Source organism: Callospermophilus lateralis, chromosome 11 (assembly GCF_048772815.1).
Source record: "Callospermophilus lateralis isolate mCalLat2 chromosome 11, mCalLat2.hap1, whole genome shotgun sequence".
In the NCBI taxonomy this organism is placed as follows: domain Eukaryota; kingdom Metazoa; phylum Chordata; class Mammalia; order Rodentia; family Sciuridae; genus Callospermophilus; species Callospermophilus lateralis.
The window spans coordinates 55616977-55634775 of NC_135315.1; the positions used below are offsets into that span (position 1 = coordinate 55616977).

General features: G+C 43.0%; 1 protein-coding gene across 2 annotated transcripts in view; it reads left to right on the plus strand.

Annotated features, from left to right (window-relative positions):
- Positions 1-17799, plus strand: part of Myocd (myocardin) — a 56318-nt gene that overhangs the window by 22836 nt on the left and 15683 nt on the right. For both annotated transcript variants that reach the window (XM_076870471.1, XM_076870472.1), the window contains 4 exons: positions 7027-7202; positions 10121-10246; positions 14332-14606; positions 15451-15604. In XM_076870471.1, coding sequence (XP_076726586.1) covers positions 7027-7202; positions 10121-10246; positions 14332-14606; positions 15451-15604 — 731 coding nt within the window. The remainder of the gene's footprint in view (positions 1-7026; positions 7203-10120; positions 10247-14331; positions 14607-15450; positions 15605-17799) is intronic.

A 17799-nucleotide genomic window follows, 5' to 3' on the forward strand; every position in this document is an offset into this window, starting at 1 on the left:
ACCTCTAGCCAGAGCAACTAGACAGACAAAAGAAATTAAAGGGATACTAATAGGAAAAGAAGAACTCAAACTATCATTATTTGCTAATGACATGATTCTAGACTTCGAGGACCCAAAAAACTCCACCAGAAAACTTTTAGAATTAATTAATGATTTCAGCAAAGTAGCAGGATATAAAATCAATACCCATAAATCAATGCATTTCTATCCATCAGTGATGAATCCTCTGAAACAGAAATTGGATTTCCTAACTCTTCAAATGATGGGTGGGTTCTCATTTTCAGCTCCAGTAGACAAGCATCTCCTCTCAACGTGTTCTTATCTTACCCTTGGACTGGATCAGGTTTCCACCCGGAGCCAGGTTTTCAGTTACTTTTGAGCACAATTAACCACTGATTCAGAACATGTAGCCCCATTGACAAGGAAGCAGTAGTTATTTTAATCGCCATATACACCTTTAATATAGAAAGCAACCTGTCTGACCCACCAGAGCTGGTGTAGAGATCACTCATTTCTCCCTCATTTCTGAGGGACTCTGTATTACTCTATGCTCACCTGGGCCCCCGCAGGCTTGGGACTGCATAACCGAGCCCTCCTCTTCACCAATAATCCAGTTTCTCTTCAGAGTCTGGAAGTCTTGACCTTCTGATCATTCATGTTAAAGGCAAATATACAATAACCACGGCCCTGAGCCAGATGGTAGGGTTGTTTGCTTTGGCATAAGAAGGAAAAAGTTTGCTTTGGCATAACTTTCTCATGAACAGCATCTATCATTTCACAACGAGGAATCACTTCCAAAGTACAAATGATCCTTGGGGGAAAGAAACGCACTAAGGCGTATAGGACAAACGCTTTTCTGAGGAAGAGTTCTGGGAAAATGGGGATGGGATTGGAGAACCAGAGAGCGGGTAGTTTGGGGGCGTGAGGGAGTAGCAGGGAGGAAAGGATAAGCACTGGGAGAGGGAGACGGCTCCTTGACCCTGCTGGTGTTGTCCAGGGCAGGGAAAGACCTCCTTCTTGTTGAAGTCATCCCTGCATCATTGAGGAGTGGACAGGGCGTGCCCAAGTAGGGGCTGGATTTCAAGAGAATAAAAGTTTCAATCGACAAACTGCTAGGTCTATTCAAGCATCTTTAGGCAAGAGCCACATTTAAACAGTAGCTGCTTTCAGGCGTGAATGCTCTCCCTTAGGAAGAGTCTGCTTCACCGTCTTAAGAAAGGATGTAAGGAGGTGGTCCATCCACAAATTAAAATAGCTCCACATGGGTCGCTTTACACTTTGCAGCCCTTGGTGGAGGTTCCCAGCAGAAAGGTAACTAGGCCTCCAGTTATCTCACTTTAATCTTAGAATTTTTTTTTTTTAATGTTTATGCAGAGGAAAGTACAACTGACTCATTCATCTAATCACTTCAAGAGGGAGAGGGAAAAAGCTCAGAGACCAGAGTCGCCAGTCCCAGGTCCCCAAGGGGCCAGTGCCCAGAGCCAGCTCTATGGGCATAGCCAGAGGATGATGTCAGGGCTTCCCAAAGCAGGTCCTTGTCATCACACTGCCTGATGTGTCTGCAGGGACAATAGCCAGCGCTCTGCTCTCCAACAGCTCCCAGCCAGTCTCCCCACCGTGGGAGATTGGAGCAGAGGCCCAGGGTCACAACTGCAGATAGACTTTGGTTGTTCCAGAGGCAGTCTGATAAGCTGACCTTTGTCCCTCTTTGCATGAGCCTGGCTTGAACCAGGAAGGAGAGTGAGCCATAGGCGGTCTTTCCAGCCACACTCCTCCTCCTCCTACTTTGGAGAATCTCTGCTTTTACTTTCCCAGAATGAACCTCTCAGGACAAACCCGTTTTTCTGCATCTGGAGTTGTGCTGAACTTTGCAAAATTGACCACAGAATAAACTGCCTCCCGGGTGGTCATTTTATTTTTGATAATGTTAAACTGGAGACCAGCAGATGCTTCTAACAAAAACAATAAGAACAATAATAGCAGCTAGAAATTATTGGGCACTTACTCGCCAGAGACTGTGCTTAATGCTTTACATGTGTCATCTCCTTGAAACCCCGGGAGGTAGTAGCTATTATGATTGTTCCCATTTTAGAGATAGGGAAACTGAGGCTCAGAAAGGTTAAATGGGTTGCCAATAGCTACATTCCCACTAATGTGGTAGAACTCAGGGGTGGGGGGTGGGGGGCGGGGACATGAGCCTCTGATTCCAGAATCAAGATGTTGTTATAGACCACACTGAAAATCACATACATTGAATGAAAGGAAGCCACTGCTGTTTGCTCTCAGTGGCTTCTCTGCCTCTGCCATTCTTGTTATCAACAGGAACTGAGCTGAGTAGCTATGTGGGCTCCCTGCCCTTTTCCTGTCTTCTGCCCTGGCAGTGGCAATCCAGATCACTTGTCCTGGAGGAGTGGCGATTGGCAGGTGCCCTCATGGTGGGACAGCCGTAAGTGGTGCTCAATGTGTCTGTTGGTATACTCTGACCTGGCACATCATGCTTTTTAGATAACATAAGCATCATGTTTGGGGCTTGCACAACTCACCCATTTGGCTTTAAACAACGACCTTACATTTGATTCATGTCTTCCTGGTCACCTTGACTTAAACAAGGAAGCCTTTTTAAATGCTTAGTGAAGTAAAATAATTCTCTCCCCTGGCTGGGGAAAAAACAAAAAAATTCTTCCTCACCCTCTCCACTCCAGCTCTCCTGCTGGACACTCTAACAGTTTCTTTTCCTTTCTCCCCATCATCATCAAATGCCCCCCCTCCACTTCTCCTTTTCTGTTGTCCTGCCACATCTGACTGTCATTGCGGTCTCCATTCCATCTCACCTCCTCCAGGAGACTCCGTGGACAGTCCCCATGGCTATCTAACTCTGTCTAACCACCACTAACACTTCCCTGGCAATCTGGTCCTTGACAGATCCTCCGATTATTTCCCATGGAGATACACAGATAGCCCCGTGTCTCCTGGCTTTCCTTCTCTTCCCTTCACCTTAGCTTATCTGATTGTGTTTCAGCTTATCTCTACTCTTCTTAAAGTGTGAGGTGTGGAAACGAATGAAAGAATTGAGGAAGCCTCCCCCCACCCTTAGTCCTGGGGAAAATAGAACTGATGGCAATCATCCCTCAGTATCAGCACAGCATTAGTTCCAGGACCTCCCAGGGTCCCTTAGATAAAAAGGCAGACTGGGGCATCTGGCATCCTCCCTTATACCTTAAACCATCTCTAAATTACTTATCATACCTACTTCCATGTGAATGCTGTATAAAAAGTTATTGTACTGTCTTGCTTAGGGAGCAACGTCAAGGGGAGAAAGTCTGTATGTGTTCAGTACAGACACAACTTTTTTTTCTGAATATTTTTTTTTCAATCTGCAGTTGATTTTTAAGCCTCAGATGCAGGATCTGTGGATATGGAGAGCCAACTTCACAGATTCCTTTATTCCAATTACTCTACCGCAAGGCTTTGGCACATCATTCTAGTGCCTCAATCTGTGGTCACCAACAGACAGATGTCAGAGTGGAAGGGTGTCAGTGACCGCATGATTGTTAGAAACTTATTTAACCATGTGGATATACTGGGGGCAACCACAGGGCTTCCACAATTCTTTTAACTCTTTCCTGACACGGTGAAAATAAAACTCATCCTGATCTCCCTTCCCAGAATCTCTTTTGTTTCTCACAATCAAATGTCACATTCAGTTCCTCAAATCTCAAAAATTCCTGTACTACAAGATTTTATGGAACTATAGGGGTGTCCTCAGTACATGATGTGTGCAGATGTTGGTCATTCTCTATGTGACTCCTGCCCTCCCTGACCCTCAACCAACAGAGTAGATTGACAGTGTTCCCTAAACAACAGATGGCCCCACCTGATGGCTGGCAGGGAGGGTAATTGATTTTGCCACCCCCTCTGCAGGGTGTCTCTGAGAGTCCAAAGGCTGGAACTTCAGTCTTAGTTCAGTCTCTTAATAGCTGAGTGGAATGAGCCATGCAATGACTTTATCTGAAAAGCAGAGATGAGAAAATGGGCCCCTGCTCTGACTTCTTGAACCACTAAGAGGGCCTTACTGAGACCACCTGCATTTCTTTTTCTTTTTCTTTTTATTTCCCCTGTTACTAGGGATTGAATCCAGGGCCACTCTACCGCTGAGCCACATCCTCAGACCTTCTAATTTTTTTTTTTTTTTTTTGAGACAAGATCTCACTAAGTTGCTGAGAGTTTTGCAAAGTTGCTGAGGCTGGCCTCCACTTGCCATCTTCCCGCCTCAGCCTCACAAGTCCCTGGAATCACAGGTGTACACCACCACTCCCAGCGAGACCTGCTATCTTTACCACTTGCTTTCTCTCCACCTGAAAGTGAGGTCATCAGAAGAGAAGAGGAGGAACCATTCGCTTTCTTTCCCTTTCTTTGAACACTCCTACCCACTTATTAGAATATGGGACAACTTTGCAATTTGGTTTATTCCCCCTAATTTGTACGCACTCTGCCTGGAGTTGGGTGGGAGTCTTTGTCACATGAAGCATCAGACCACACAGAGAAACCCCATTCCATTTAGAGTACAGGAAGTAGGAGGGAGATGTAAGAAAATGCAGATTTCAGAGGGGAGCTCCTCTTGTTCAGAGAAGACTGGCTTTCCTCAGGGGCTAACAAGGTCATGTGCAGGATTCTCTGACTGTGAATAGTGTTGGCTCAAGTTATATAAGTATATCTCCATGAAAGTCCCTAATTTCTGGGTTGGGAAACACTTAACACCTCCCCACTGTCTCCCCTGCCTACTTGGCCCTCAATAATAAGTGTGATCCTTTTTAACAGGGACAAAACCTTTACTTCCACAAATAAATTGGGCCTTAAATTCGAATGAAAGCATAGTTTGCCAAGAAAGGTATGGATTGAGCTGACAATGGGCAGATGCTCCTGGAAGAACTGGAATGACCTTCCTTAGGAGATCTCAGGCAAAACATCTCTTCGAGAAAGGAAAAATGACATATAGAGTCATTCATATTGCATGAAAAGGACATACAGAGGCTATTTGCAGAGTCGAAATTTTGCTAAGAGCAGGAAGACCTCCCTGATCTCAAAGAAAAAGTGGCATTTGTTGAATACCTAGTGAAACCTCCCTGCTAGAATATAAACAGGTTCCTGACCCAATTAGGGGAAAATGTGAACATTGATTTCAGATCTTAGGTAAAGAGAAGTTTCCTATTATTTCTCTGGACTCTTGTATTTCAATCTTTTCTAGTTAAATAAAGTGCAAGGATACGTTTAAAAGTTTCTATCCATACAATGGAATACTGTGGCTATTTCTTAAAAATTGAGGAAGATCTCTATGTTCTCCCATGGAAAGATCTCCAAGAAACACTGTAGAGTGTGGAAGGGAGAGGAAGTTTCAGAACATCTTTTTTTCTTTGCAGTGCTGGGGATTGACCCCAGCTTCCCATACATGCCAGGCAAGCACTCCACCACTGGGCTACCTCCCCAGTCCATAAATAAAATATTTTACCCAGTCCCGCCTTCATGAAATATTTTTTAAATGTGTGGGTAAACACCTTGTCACATGCATCCAGTTAAATCCAGAAGAGAGAACCAATTATGAACAGAAGGCAGATGGCACCCATTAGGCATTATCGTCTGAGTTAAGTTTTATAATGGACATCATTACTTTGGTAACGGTAGCACAGCAATGAGGACTTTTTAAAAACAACTCATGGAGCAGAAACACGGGTGTGCAAGCCCCCTCAGGTTAGTATGCTACCCGTGGGGACAGTGAGTGGAGTTTCCACTTGCCTTGTCCTTGCCTGGCCTCTTTCCTGATTTGACACTGGATGTCCACACCAGGGTCCATGACAGATGCCAGCAGTGGCAGCGATGACAAGCCCAAAGCCACATTTGTTCCATTACTTCCAGCTTCTCGTTGCCTTTCCAATCACTGCAGTGAGAGCTCCCTTCTCTTATCTCCCCCGAGCAAGAGTCAAAAGTTCTTGTGAGTGTGATTATAGGAGGCTGGAAAACTTCCTGATAATACCTAAATTCCTTTCGAAGAGCAGTGCTTGGAATCGGGTCAGGAGAGCTATGTGGCTTCAGCACACTGTGTACTGTACAGTTGGATAATAAACCAGAGGAAAGTTGGCCACGCCAAATGGAAGGGACATTAGAAGGATGTCATTATGGGCCCATCTGGTCTGATAACCTACCTCCCACGACAACTTATCTGCTGCCCTAGAAAGACCATGCGGGGAACTGAGGAAGAGGGTCTGCATGTGGGATCGGCAAAATAGATACAAAGAAATGAGGCATAAAAGGAAAATTTGAATAATAAAGAAAAATAAGAATCAGAACTGAAGTTTCTGAGACATATTTATGGCTCTTATAAACAATTTTGCTTTGGTCGAATGGCTCTTTGGGACACTTCAGTGACATTAGCTAATTCTGACATTTGGGAATTTAAACTTAGTAGTGAGCCTAGCATATCCTTATTAGCAAAGTTTGCTAAACATTGTTTTTGCTGCGTGCCCTGTTTTTGTATTTGAAGATGATGCACATGGCATGCTGTCATCTCAGTTCCTGCTGTCACTGTGAAACCTATGACAGGTCATTCTCCTACCACCTTCCCCTTTGGTCTTGATGCATACACTCTTCCCCTTTGCTTCTCTGTATCTTCCCTGATTCAGCTCCAAAAAGATGTTAGCCATCTCGGTGGTTGGACGGAGATTTTTCTATTTCCCATAGGAAATGTGAAGAAATGCATAAAATTGGAAATAAAATTTAACAACGGATGATAAGCCTTTAATCCATCACTCGTTCTTGCCTGCCAAACAGATCACTTTTATGAACACAAGTCCTCACTTAGGAAACCTAATAATCTAAAAATACATCTTCACTCTTGCCAGAACTTTAAATAAATCCAGGGAGAGGTGTATGTGTGTGTGTGCTTCTTGTAGGGATGACACATAGAAGCATTTCCACAACAGCCCTCGGATGCTCCTAAGCCTCTGACTCAGATCTTGGGTTTTCCTCCCTCAGGAAACCAGGTGAGTTTCTCCAAATCAGCAGACGCCTTTGCCTTTGAAGAAGACAGCAGCGGCGATGGGCTCTCTCCAGATCAGACTCGAAGCGAAGACCCCCAGAGCTCAGCAGGATCCCCGCCAGATGCTAAAGCCACGGAAGCCCCTTTGGCAGGCCCTCTGGGAACAATTCAGGTAAAAATAAAAATGATCTCCATTTCATCATGTCTTCATAGTCTTAAAATCCACTGTGCTTGCTTCTGATTTTGCTTAGAGACTCTGGAGCGCTCTCCCTGGATCATGTGACATGTTGCTATCTCTTCTCACTCTCTTCAGCCCAGGTATCTGTGTGTTGTGACAAAAGGTCCCCCCCAAAAAAAAAAAACACTGGAGAGACTCTCTAGAACTATACCCTCTGGATGACTTCTGAGCATCATCTACTTTGTTGAGTAGATAGATACCTTTTATCTCCATTTTTATGGGCACCATAACTGAGGCTTGAGTGAGGTTAAGTGATTGGCAGACACTCTCCTGGTGCCAGAACAAGACTGATTTCAAAGTTTGCAGCCTTCTCTTACGGTCATTATAGGGCTTATGAGAAGGGTGAAAAGGAAAGTACCAGCTGTCCACAAAGCAGGGAGGTCCCTGTTGCTTCTATGTGAACAGGTATCTAACCACCAGCCACCTCAAAGTCAGTCTCCAGTCCCGACCCAAGCACAGTCCTCGCGTCTCTCTCTGGACACATCCACAGATCCTCAGAGTAAAGGATGTATTTTGAAAACACTCATTATAAGTGTTCATCATTCAAACAGTGAGACAGGAGGGTATAGCGGCCAAAGGGTACCAAGTCATAAATATGTAAGATGAACAACTTCAGAAGTCTAATGTATATCATGAGGATTACAATTTATAAAATTGTAAAAAAAAAAAAAATTCCTTATTCATTATCAATGTGAAAGCCCATTTCCCATGATGAGTATAAATAGCAGCCTGGAGCATACTCTGGGCCAGAAACAGCGCTGTGCTCTATACAAAAGTTATCTCATTTGAGATCCCAGTTCCCTTCCACTGGGTGACATCATGCCAATTCTCACAGAGGAGGAGCTAAGTCTCCCTGAGATGGAGAAATCACGTGGTCTCCAGAATCACCACCAAGTGCCACCACCCCTTGGAGAATCCACCTCTAGAAGCCACATGCAGGCTTGCAGAGAGTTTTCCTCAGCCCAACAGGAAGGTATTCATGGAGCTCCTAAAAGGAGACCTGTGGGGATTCTACACATCCTCATGAAGGAGAAATACTAGTGTGGACACAAGGTGCCAAAGTGCTTCCGGCCCCACATGCCAACTCTAACAATTCTGTTCGTAAAGTTTCATGGTATGGAATCTTCCATTTGTAGCATCATCTTGCCATTTCAGATTTTGCAATTTTATATTACAACTATTCAACCTGTATTTGAAATATTTTTCCCACTGCCAGGTACCATATACAGATATCAGTGACAGTATTAATAATCAATATCCGGGGCTCTGTTTACCTAAACCTCACTGGTCACTGGTGACTGTCATTCCATCAGAGCAAATGCAAAGCAGCCAAGAAGCAAATTTGGACTGGGAGGGGAAAAGGAGGCATAAGAAGCAGATCTGAAATATTTGTGCGTTTCTTGTGTAAGAGTTTATACTCAAAGCATTTTTTTCTTCCCCTGCTGGTCTTTGCAACCAGACTTCTTTGATAACATCAAACGGTATATCAGACCATTTGTACGTATTATTCTGACAGTAAATTCCTCAGCTTCTGATTTAAGAATGATTTGAGGAGAAGGCAAGTTTTTTTTTTTTTTTTTTTTCTGCTTAATGCTAGGAGAGGGGAACAAGACCTGGACAATGCCCGGAAAAATGCAAAAATCATTTTATATTATTTTTCTCGGAAGCCATGTTTGACAGATGAGGACACAGAGGCGCTGAGAGAAAAGAATTTCATGGGCCTAGGATAGGTACCAGGGCTCAGAGAAGAACTGAGAAGCTCATTTCTGACCCTCCAGCGGGAGATTACCAGCAGCCCCTGCCCCTGTGTGTCAGAGTCACAGCATAGGAATGTGGGAGAGAAAGAGAAGATAATTATTCCTTTTTTGGAATCCTCAGCAGACAGAAATATGCTTCTCGTAAAGGTTTGCATGATCATACACACACACACACACACACACACACACACACACAGATAACACATATCTGCATGTATAGACACAGAGACACACATTCAAATACACATATATACACATATAATATACAGAGACATACATGTATACATACACTCATATACCTGATACATCTATACATGCACATGTCTGTTTATGCACACACATATACACACATAAACATGCCCAGACATGTACTTACACTTACTCCTACACACAGACACATATAAATGAGCATATGCATATACACACGTATGCTTATATCCACACAAGCATATATATATATATATATATATATATATATATATATATATATATACATATATATATATAAATTCATGTGTGTACATGTATATGCACGTACGTATACACCTGACACACACAAATACAGATGCATAAATTCATCCATACACATACATACACACTCAGACACACCTACACATAACTCATAAATGTATGTACATGTACATATACATGTGCAAACATGCATTCATGCTTGCTTACACACACACAAACCTGTATGTGCTCACACCCACCCACCTACACCCACCACCCACACACAATTTTCCCTCCAACTGCTAACACCCTCTCTCTCCATTTTGTTGTTCTATGTTTCTCCCCAAATTCCTACACCTACTCTGCTCTCTTCATTTCTTTTTCAACCTCATTATTAAGTTCAACAAGGTAGACATTGTCACAGAAAGGCCAGTCCCATACCTGTACCTATAGAAAGGCCAGTCCTATACCTGTCTTTTGTGGTCATTATTAAAGATGCCTCTTTTCTCTCTCAAAAACACCCTCCATCCGGCAACAAACTTGGTGTCATCTTCCTGGAGGGAGTAACCTGACGTTATTCGAATGACTCGACTGTAACCCAACATTTATTCCTATGTCCTAATCATGCTAAAATTTCGATTTCAGGATCTTGCTTCTGGCTCAGAAAATGACAAAAATGACTCCGCCTCACAGTCCAGCAATCAGCCAGACGCAGGGAAGCAGGGTCTTGGCCCCCTCAGTGCCCCCATCCCTGTGCATGCTGCTGTAAAGGTAGGTACAGGGCAGCCCCCACTCCTCTGCCTGAGCCCCAGGTGCCCACAGCCAGCTCTGAGAAGAACTTTCCAATTCAGGTCTGATGACATAAGGAGAATCACATGGCCCCATGGTGGTCCAGTCCACTAGAAATGTCACAAATGGGGAGCTGAGAAACAGGCCACCAGAGCCCATGAACCCAGATGTTATTTTCCGTGCAGCACAGCATGGACTTTTTCTGCAGTGGGGGGAATCAGTGCGGTTGCATTTCTTGGGGACCATAGCTCCGCTAATATATGTCTGACTTAAAAGATTTCATGAGCTCACCCCGGAGATAGATCTGGCTGATTAAAACACATGGGGTTTGCAAGTTCCCTAAAACAGGCTGAGGGCAGTTGAATATTGTACAAGATTTTGCATAATGTAAGAGCTATATCATTCAATTCCCTACGGAAATAAACGTAAGGGACAAGGGGTCACGTTCACTGTAATCAAATAGCTGTAGTCATTTGATATATTTTTCGTATTTAATTTTCTCAGCATTATAGCTAATAGTTCACAGAGTACTCTCTCCTTAGCTGCCTGGTAGTCATTGGTTTTCTTTCTTTCTTTCTTTCTTTTTCTTTTCTTCTTTTTTTTTTTTTTTAATGGTGCCACGCCTCTGCACGTTAGGCAAGCACTCTATCACTGAGTTACAACCAGTTAGCCCCTTCGTAATATTTTATACCCAATAACTTTTACTTGATTTGGGAGCATGTTTTCTCAGTCCTAGTGCCACCGCCTAACGAATGCTGAAATGGCTCTTTGGGGATTGAGAAGAAAAAGTGTGGGAGGTTATAAATTGAGGCACAAGTCAATGATAAAATAACAGCTTTATGCTCTCACAGGATGGTAGGCATTTTAATTTTCTAGTAAAGCTCCCCCACCAAACCACAATAGCACAAACCCAGTTTACAAGTCACTCAGCTCAACAGCCTTGACATTATGTGAAAACTGATGAATTCTTGCAGAGGAAGGAGAGGGAGATGATTCACATGATTTCTAATGCTATAGATAAAGAGACATGTTATTAATGTCTCTATCAGCATATTTAAATTTTGCATAATTCAAATTAGCAAAGTCTTCAGCCTCACTGTTCCAAGAAATTATGATAGGATCCCAAAAGAAAGACCAGATCTTTCAGTGAAGTATGGTATTAATACCGATATCCAGCTGGTTCAGGAGGGCAAGTTACTTATATATGAGCCACCATCCCTTCCAGTTGATCCATACCTATGCATCCCAGTTGTTAAAGATTTATCCCTGTTAGGTTAAGATTTGAAAGCAGGTGTTCAAACAAAAACTTGTACATGAGTATTAATATTAGTATCATTTACAACAGTTACAAGTTGGAACCAACCCAAATTTCCATCAGTTGATGAATGAATTCATAAAATATGGTCTATCCATAAGACTGTCTATTAGACACCCTTGAAAAGGAAAAATATAATGATACCTGCTGCAAAATGAATGACCCTTGGAAAAATATTATGCCAGTACAGCAAGAAGCCATTTATATGATTCCACTTACTTTAAATACTCAGAATAATCAGATCTCTCAAGATCTAAGCACATTCTGGGTCGTTGGTGGATAAGGGAAGAAGGAATGAGGGATGACTGTCTTATGGGTAATGGAACTAGATAGATGTGATGGTTGCATAATATTCTGAATGTACTAACGTGGTTATGATGGTGGTGTGTTTGTTTCCTTTATATTGAAAAAAAAAAAAAAAAAAAAAAAAAAGGTTCTCCTTCCCCAAGCAGCCACAGGTGGCTCCCTCAAGGCCAGTGGTCTAGGAAGGAGACCGGGGGTTGGATTTCAGTCTGCCTCACCCCCTTGGCAGGAAATACCCCGATGTGACCATCCTCACGCAACCTCGAAATGCCACATGAGGAGTGCAGACAGGGCACCTCACTGCAAGTTAGGAAAGGCTTCCTAAGTGATCCAGGGATTGAGCCAGCCTGAAAGGATGAGCCAGAGTGTCAGGTGGCAGAAAATTGCAAGAAAAGGAAGCCTGTCAGGTGTTAGAGAGGAGAGACTTAGGCAGCTTGGTGAAATTTCCCTTGGCAGATTACTGAGTTTGGGCTTCACCTTGCAGAGCAAGATCAGCACATTGCGGGCTTCTGGTATGTTATTTGGCAAAGCCCAGGTGTGTGTGTGTGTGTGTGTGTGTGTGTTTGAATCGGTACGGTTTTAGAACACCATGCACTTTCTAGCCAAAGCCACACCGCGACCTCTCATGTATACACTAATCCAGTTCACACATCTATGCCTGGGTCTTTAAGCACTGAAGTGGATCCACTTCTGATCCATTTTTAGAAAGATTAATGTGTTCTCCTTCTGTGTAGCTGAAAAGAGAAAAACAAACAGATACAACTTTAATGTCCCCAAAGCTCAAAAAAAGAGAAAGAAACTATGCATTTCCATAAGTTCAGTCATCTTTGTCCCCACGCTATTCAGAAAAAAAAAAAATGATCATTTCAATATCTTCTGGAATGTTCACAGTCCCCGTGCTTAGACAACGCAGGGGAAGAAAAAAAATCGAAAAACAAAAACAAACTAAAAAATCCTCCTTGACCCCCTAACTTAGCTTCAAGACTCAGGGCTGCTACTCCCATCCTCCCCAAGGCAAGCTCTGGGAGATGATGGGACTGGCAGCTGATTTGGAGCAAGACAGGGCAGAACTGATTGCAGGAACCCCTGTAGAAACTCTCCAGCACAGCAGACTGATTAATTCATTGGAACACTAATAGATTAATGAGCAGGAAGAAATAAGCCACCATGCACACAAAAATACTTGCGCTTGTTATTCATTAGTCTCGGGGAAGAACACTCTTTGAGAAAACAAAAGAGCCTTTGGTGGTAGGATGAGCTGAGTCAGAGAAAAGCACATTGTAGGCCCCCTTGGATAAGGTCACATTCAGATGTGTATTTTGCGGTTGAAAAGGGGAGGCTGCCAAGTCCAAATATACCTGCCAGCTATTCAGGAGCCCCCTCTTCTGGACACTGATGGTACCACACTTTCCCCTCCAGTTTTTCTCCACATCTTTAAAAATCTTTGGTCATGATATATCCATGTTCTCCATTTCAACCTCCTGTAGTAAAGTCAGGAAGTGAGAATTTATTTTTAACTGATAACAGTAGGAATCTATTGCTTCCTAATATATGAGGCCTTTTGATTTTAGAAGCCGACGATGAACAGAATCACCCTGTTCATTGAGCATCTCTTATCACTTCAACATTATCGGTTATAGTCTTTGTATTGATCACTGAGATAGAAGATAGGAGAATACTTTCCCCAACTTGCAGGTAATGGAACTGAGACGTAGTTGACTTAAGTATGGGTACCATGTTCAAAAATTTCACAGCCAAGGCTGTACCCTAATCTTCCTTTACTGTGTCCAAGTCATGCTCTACAACGGGTCACTTCTGGGAAGGGTTCCAGTGGGTGGCTCACCCTTCCCATCATAAATAAAGAGTCATTATTTCAGAGGTGCCATTTCCTGACCACATATCAGCATTTGAGCGGGGTGAGGGTGGAGGGTAAATGGGCAGTTCTGTTTTACTCTGGGCCCAAAGCAGCAGAGAACCACATACTGGATTTACAAAAAGCAAATCTTAACTTCCTCTAAGTTTATGTCATTAATAAGTCAATTTATTACTTACTAGATGGAAGGCAATTGTGTGCATATAGATGAAAGAACTGCCTTAGGAGTAAGCCCAGTATCGGAATGTCAGGTTATCCGTTGATTTTAGGATAGGAAGAATGTACTCGTTGAAACTCAGCCTGACCTCCTACCCTACTCCAGGGAGGAAAAACACTCCTGAAGCCACTTCTAAGGTTTAAGGTTCCCAGTCTTCAGGAGTGATACTTCAGGAGGTTGTATTTGCAGCAGATTGGTTCCTCCAAACCATTGATGTTGTAGGAATTCTTTGTGCATCATGCATTTGCCATGTTATATTTCCAGGATTTGATAATATCCATTAGGTTAAAACCCCCTCACAGCCAAGTCATTCTTTTTCGTCACCTAAAGCACATGCCATTTCTTCATACCCTTTACAGTCCAAGTCCTTGGGTGACAGTAAGAATCGCCACAAAAAGCCCAAGGATCCCAAGCCCAAGGTGAAGAAGCTTAAATATCACCAGTACATTCCCCCTGACCAGAAGGCAGAGAAGTCCCCACCACCCATGGACTCAGCCTATGCTCGGCTGCTCCAGCAACAACAGCTGTTCCTGCAGCTCCAGATTCTCAGCCAGCAGCAACAGCAGCAGCAGCAGCAGCAGCAGCAACAACAACACAGATTCAACTACCCTGGGATGCACCAAGCGCAACTCAAGTAAGTCAGGCAAGCTGGGAATGGAGGCTGGGGACAGAGGTAGGGAATGGCTTCTCTCTGTCTGAGGCACATGGGGCCAGCACTTTGGAATTCTTCACATCCTGGATTACATCAATGTCCCTGTCTGGTATGTCTGAATATTCATCCAGATATATATGTGTTTTTTTTTCTAATAAGAATCTATTTTTTTCTGATATGTTTGAAATATGACTGTATTTAGACACCATGCACAACTTTCAGGATCGGATGGCTGGGATAAAACAAGCAAATCAATGTTCTTTGGAGAAAAAGGAAGCTGTGGGCATTTCCAAAGTGAATTGTGAAACAGCTAAGAATGTAGAGTTGGCATCACTCACAATTCCAATGCCCTTCTACTTTCACACTGGGAAGCAACAGAGCTGAATCGCTCAGTGAGAGTCTCAAAGATTGACTCCTGAGCCCACGGGGCTTTGTGATCACATGACTAGGTCACCTTTGGACCGGTCAATATCCTCACTTATGAAGTTGGAATGTGTGTTCTCTCCCCTGTTTCTGGTCACTCTCAGGTCACACTGGCAATCCTACGAAATGCTGCATGCTCAGGACTCCCCAGAAGAGAGCATCAACTACGTCATGGATGGACATGCACTCTCCCATATGCTGAAGTCTCCACCCCTCCCTCCTGTCTCCCCAAAAATCAAGCTTGAGGGGTCTTTTGCCACTTGCCATCTAGCCTGTGCTGCTGTTTCTCTTCGGCTGGTTTATTACATGCCTGATCCGTGCGACCTACTACGGTGTGATCCAAATACACGTTACCCCATATGTATTTGATTGTATTTTAAGTGCCTCTTTGTTTCTTTTTTAGAGAGCCCAACGAACAGATGGTCCGAAATCCAAACTCCTCTTCAGCACCACTGAGCAATACCCCTCTGTCCCCCGTCAAAAACAGTTTTTCTGGACAAACTGGTGTCTCTTCTTTCAAGCCAGGCCCACTCCCACCTAACCTGGACGATTTAAAGGTATAGGATTGGACATGATTTCCTTCTATTTCTCTCCCCCTTACTTCTTTTCTCGCCCCCCCCACTTCCTTTCTTTCCATTTATTTATTTAACAAACAGCAATATATCATTCATTATCATCTTTGCCAACGGATTTCTGGGCTAAGAGAATATAAAGTGGAGAAGTACAAGGGAGAGGCTCCAGAGAATGACAGGATGTCCACCCGGGTGATCAGACACCCCCACAAAGCACAGAGCTCCAGGCCCCCAGCTCGGCTTTCCAGGTGGCACAATCTGAGCTGGTCTTCATGTGTTTCAGCATCTTAGATTCCTCATTTGCATAAATGAGTTATTATAAATGGACTCATATATATGATAGAGTTTAGCCCAGTGTCATTGTGCGACTTACATGAAGCATTCAGAATGCTCTAAACTGTGGCCAATTCCATGACGAACTTTTTAAAAAAAAAAAATCTCTGATGAAATGAGAAAAATAAGAACCAAGTAATTATTTGGGTGCCTACTACATATCTGAGCAATATTCATCCAAAGTATATATTCTCTCACAATGTTTTGAAATTGGAAAACAATGATAGTAGTGGACAGAAGTTGAGGGTTGTGGGTAGGGTTGTACCTGTGCTCTTTTATTAAATGAGGATACCATGAAATAAGAACCTTGGTCCTTATTGAGTAAGATGGAATGTTCGTAACCTAATGTCAGTAATATAATTAAAAACAGTGTCCTGTTCTATGAAATTCTCAAATCTGGGGACATCTGCTCTGAAGCCACACCTTATTAAATAACACATGCATGAGAAATTTACTCCCCATCACAGGCTACATGGATCTGGGTTCATTAAAGGGTCAGTGAACTTCAAGTTGAACCCGGTGCATTTCAAAGCAGTCCTCAGGGTTGGCATATTCATCCATCTGTCCAGTATTCACAGCAGGACCAAAAAAGATGAATGGAACTTCTCCCATGTGTAAATGCAATTCAACTCCTCATCCCATTTTCAGTGACTACTCCTCTTTACCTGGTTTTCATCTTGCCTACCTATTACTCTCTGCAAACCATTTTATAATTTTTCTCCAAAGAAAACCCCTACATTTCTAAAGGTCCCCATAGATTTCATTGTACCAATATCTTGGCCCTTCCTCTTTTTTCGGTCCTTATATCACCCTCATTTCTATCCTCAGTTCTCAGGCATCATATTCTTGTGGAAGGAGAAGGTAAGATTGGAATCATTTCAATTGAAGGAAATTCAATTGAATTGAATTGAAGTGTCAAAACACCAGTGCATAAGAAGTATCCTGAGACCCCATATCAAAGTCTCCTCTGTTTCTTCCACTTGGACTTTAAATGCTTCCGTTTCATTGAGTTTGTTTCAATTTGGCATCCATACACCTCGCAGAAGAGGCTGGGCTTATGATAATGCTCTCTGGAGTGGTGGCTCACCTACCTTCCACTCTCCAAATCATAAATTCATAGCGACTAAAGGAGGCAATCTTACGTTGAAAAAACCTGTTAAATGAAATAAGCCAGACACAAACGAATCTATGAGTCTACTTCTAGGAGGTAGCTGGAATGGCAAATGCACAGAGACAGAAGGGAGAATAAAAGTTATGAGGAGATGGGCCCAGGAAGAGACCTGGAAAGGGGTGATATAATGGGTACAGAGTGTCAAGTTGAGATGATAAAAGGCTCTGGAGACAGGTGGTGGTGATGCTTGTCCAACAGCGTGGAATGTACTCAATGCCACTGGACTGTACACTCAAAAATGGTGCAGGGGGAACTATATGACGTTTATTTTACCACGATGAAAATCATTATTTTCAACTAGGCTATCTGGATGAGAACCTGGATCAGGTAGGACTAAACAGGGCTTAGTCCCAGAGGAAATAATCCTGATACAATGATGCCATCAGTCAGAGCAAAGTCTCTGAAAGAGAATCCTTCTGTGTACGCATGCTCAGAATCATTGACTGGCAACAATTACAATCATAAGGAGTAGTGAAGGAGACAGTCATGATAGCATGGTGGCTTCCAGTTTTTTTTTTACTACAAACCATAAATCAACCATTTTATATAGATCTGTAACCTGCAGGATCAGTTTCATCATCCCAATCTAAAAAAAAAAAAAAAAAATGAAAATCAAAAATCTTAAAAGGTTAAATGAAAGGCAAGTTGACCCGCTCATAAAGTACAAAACTGGGGC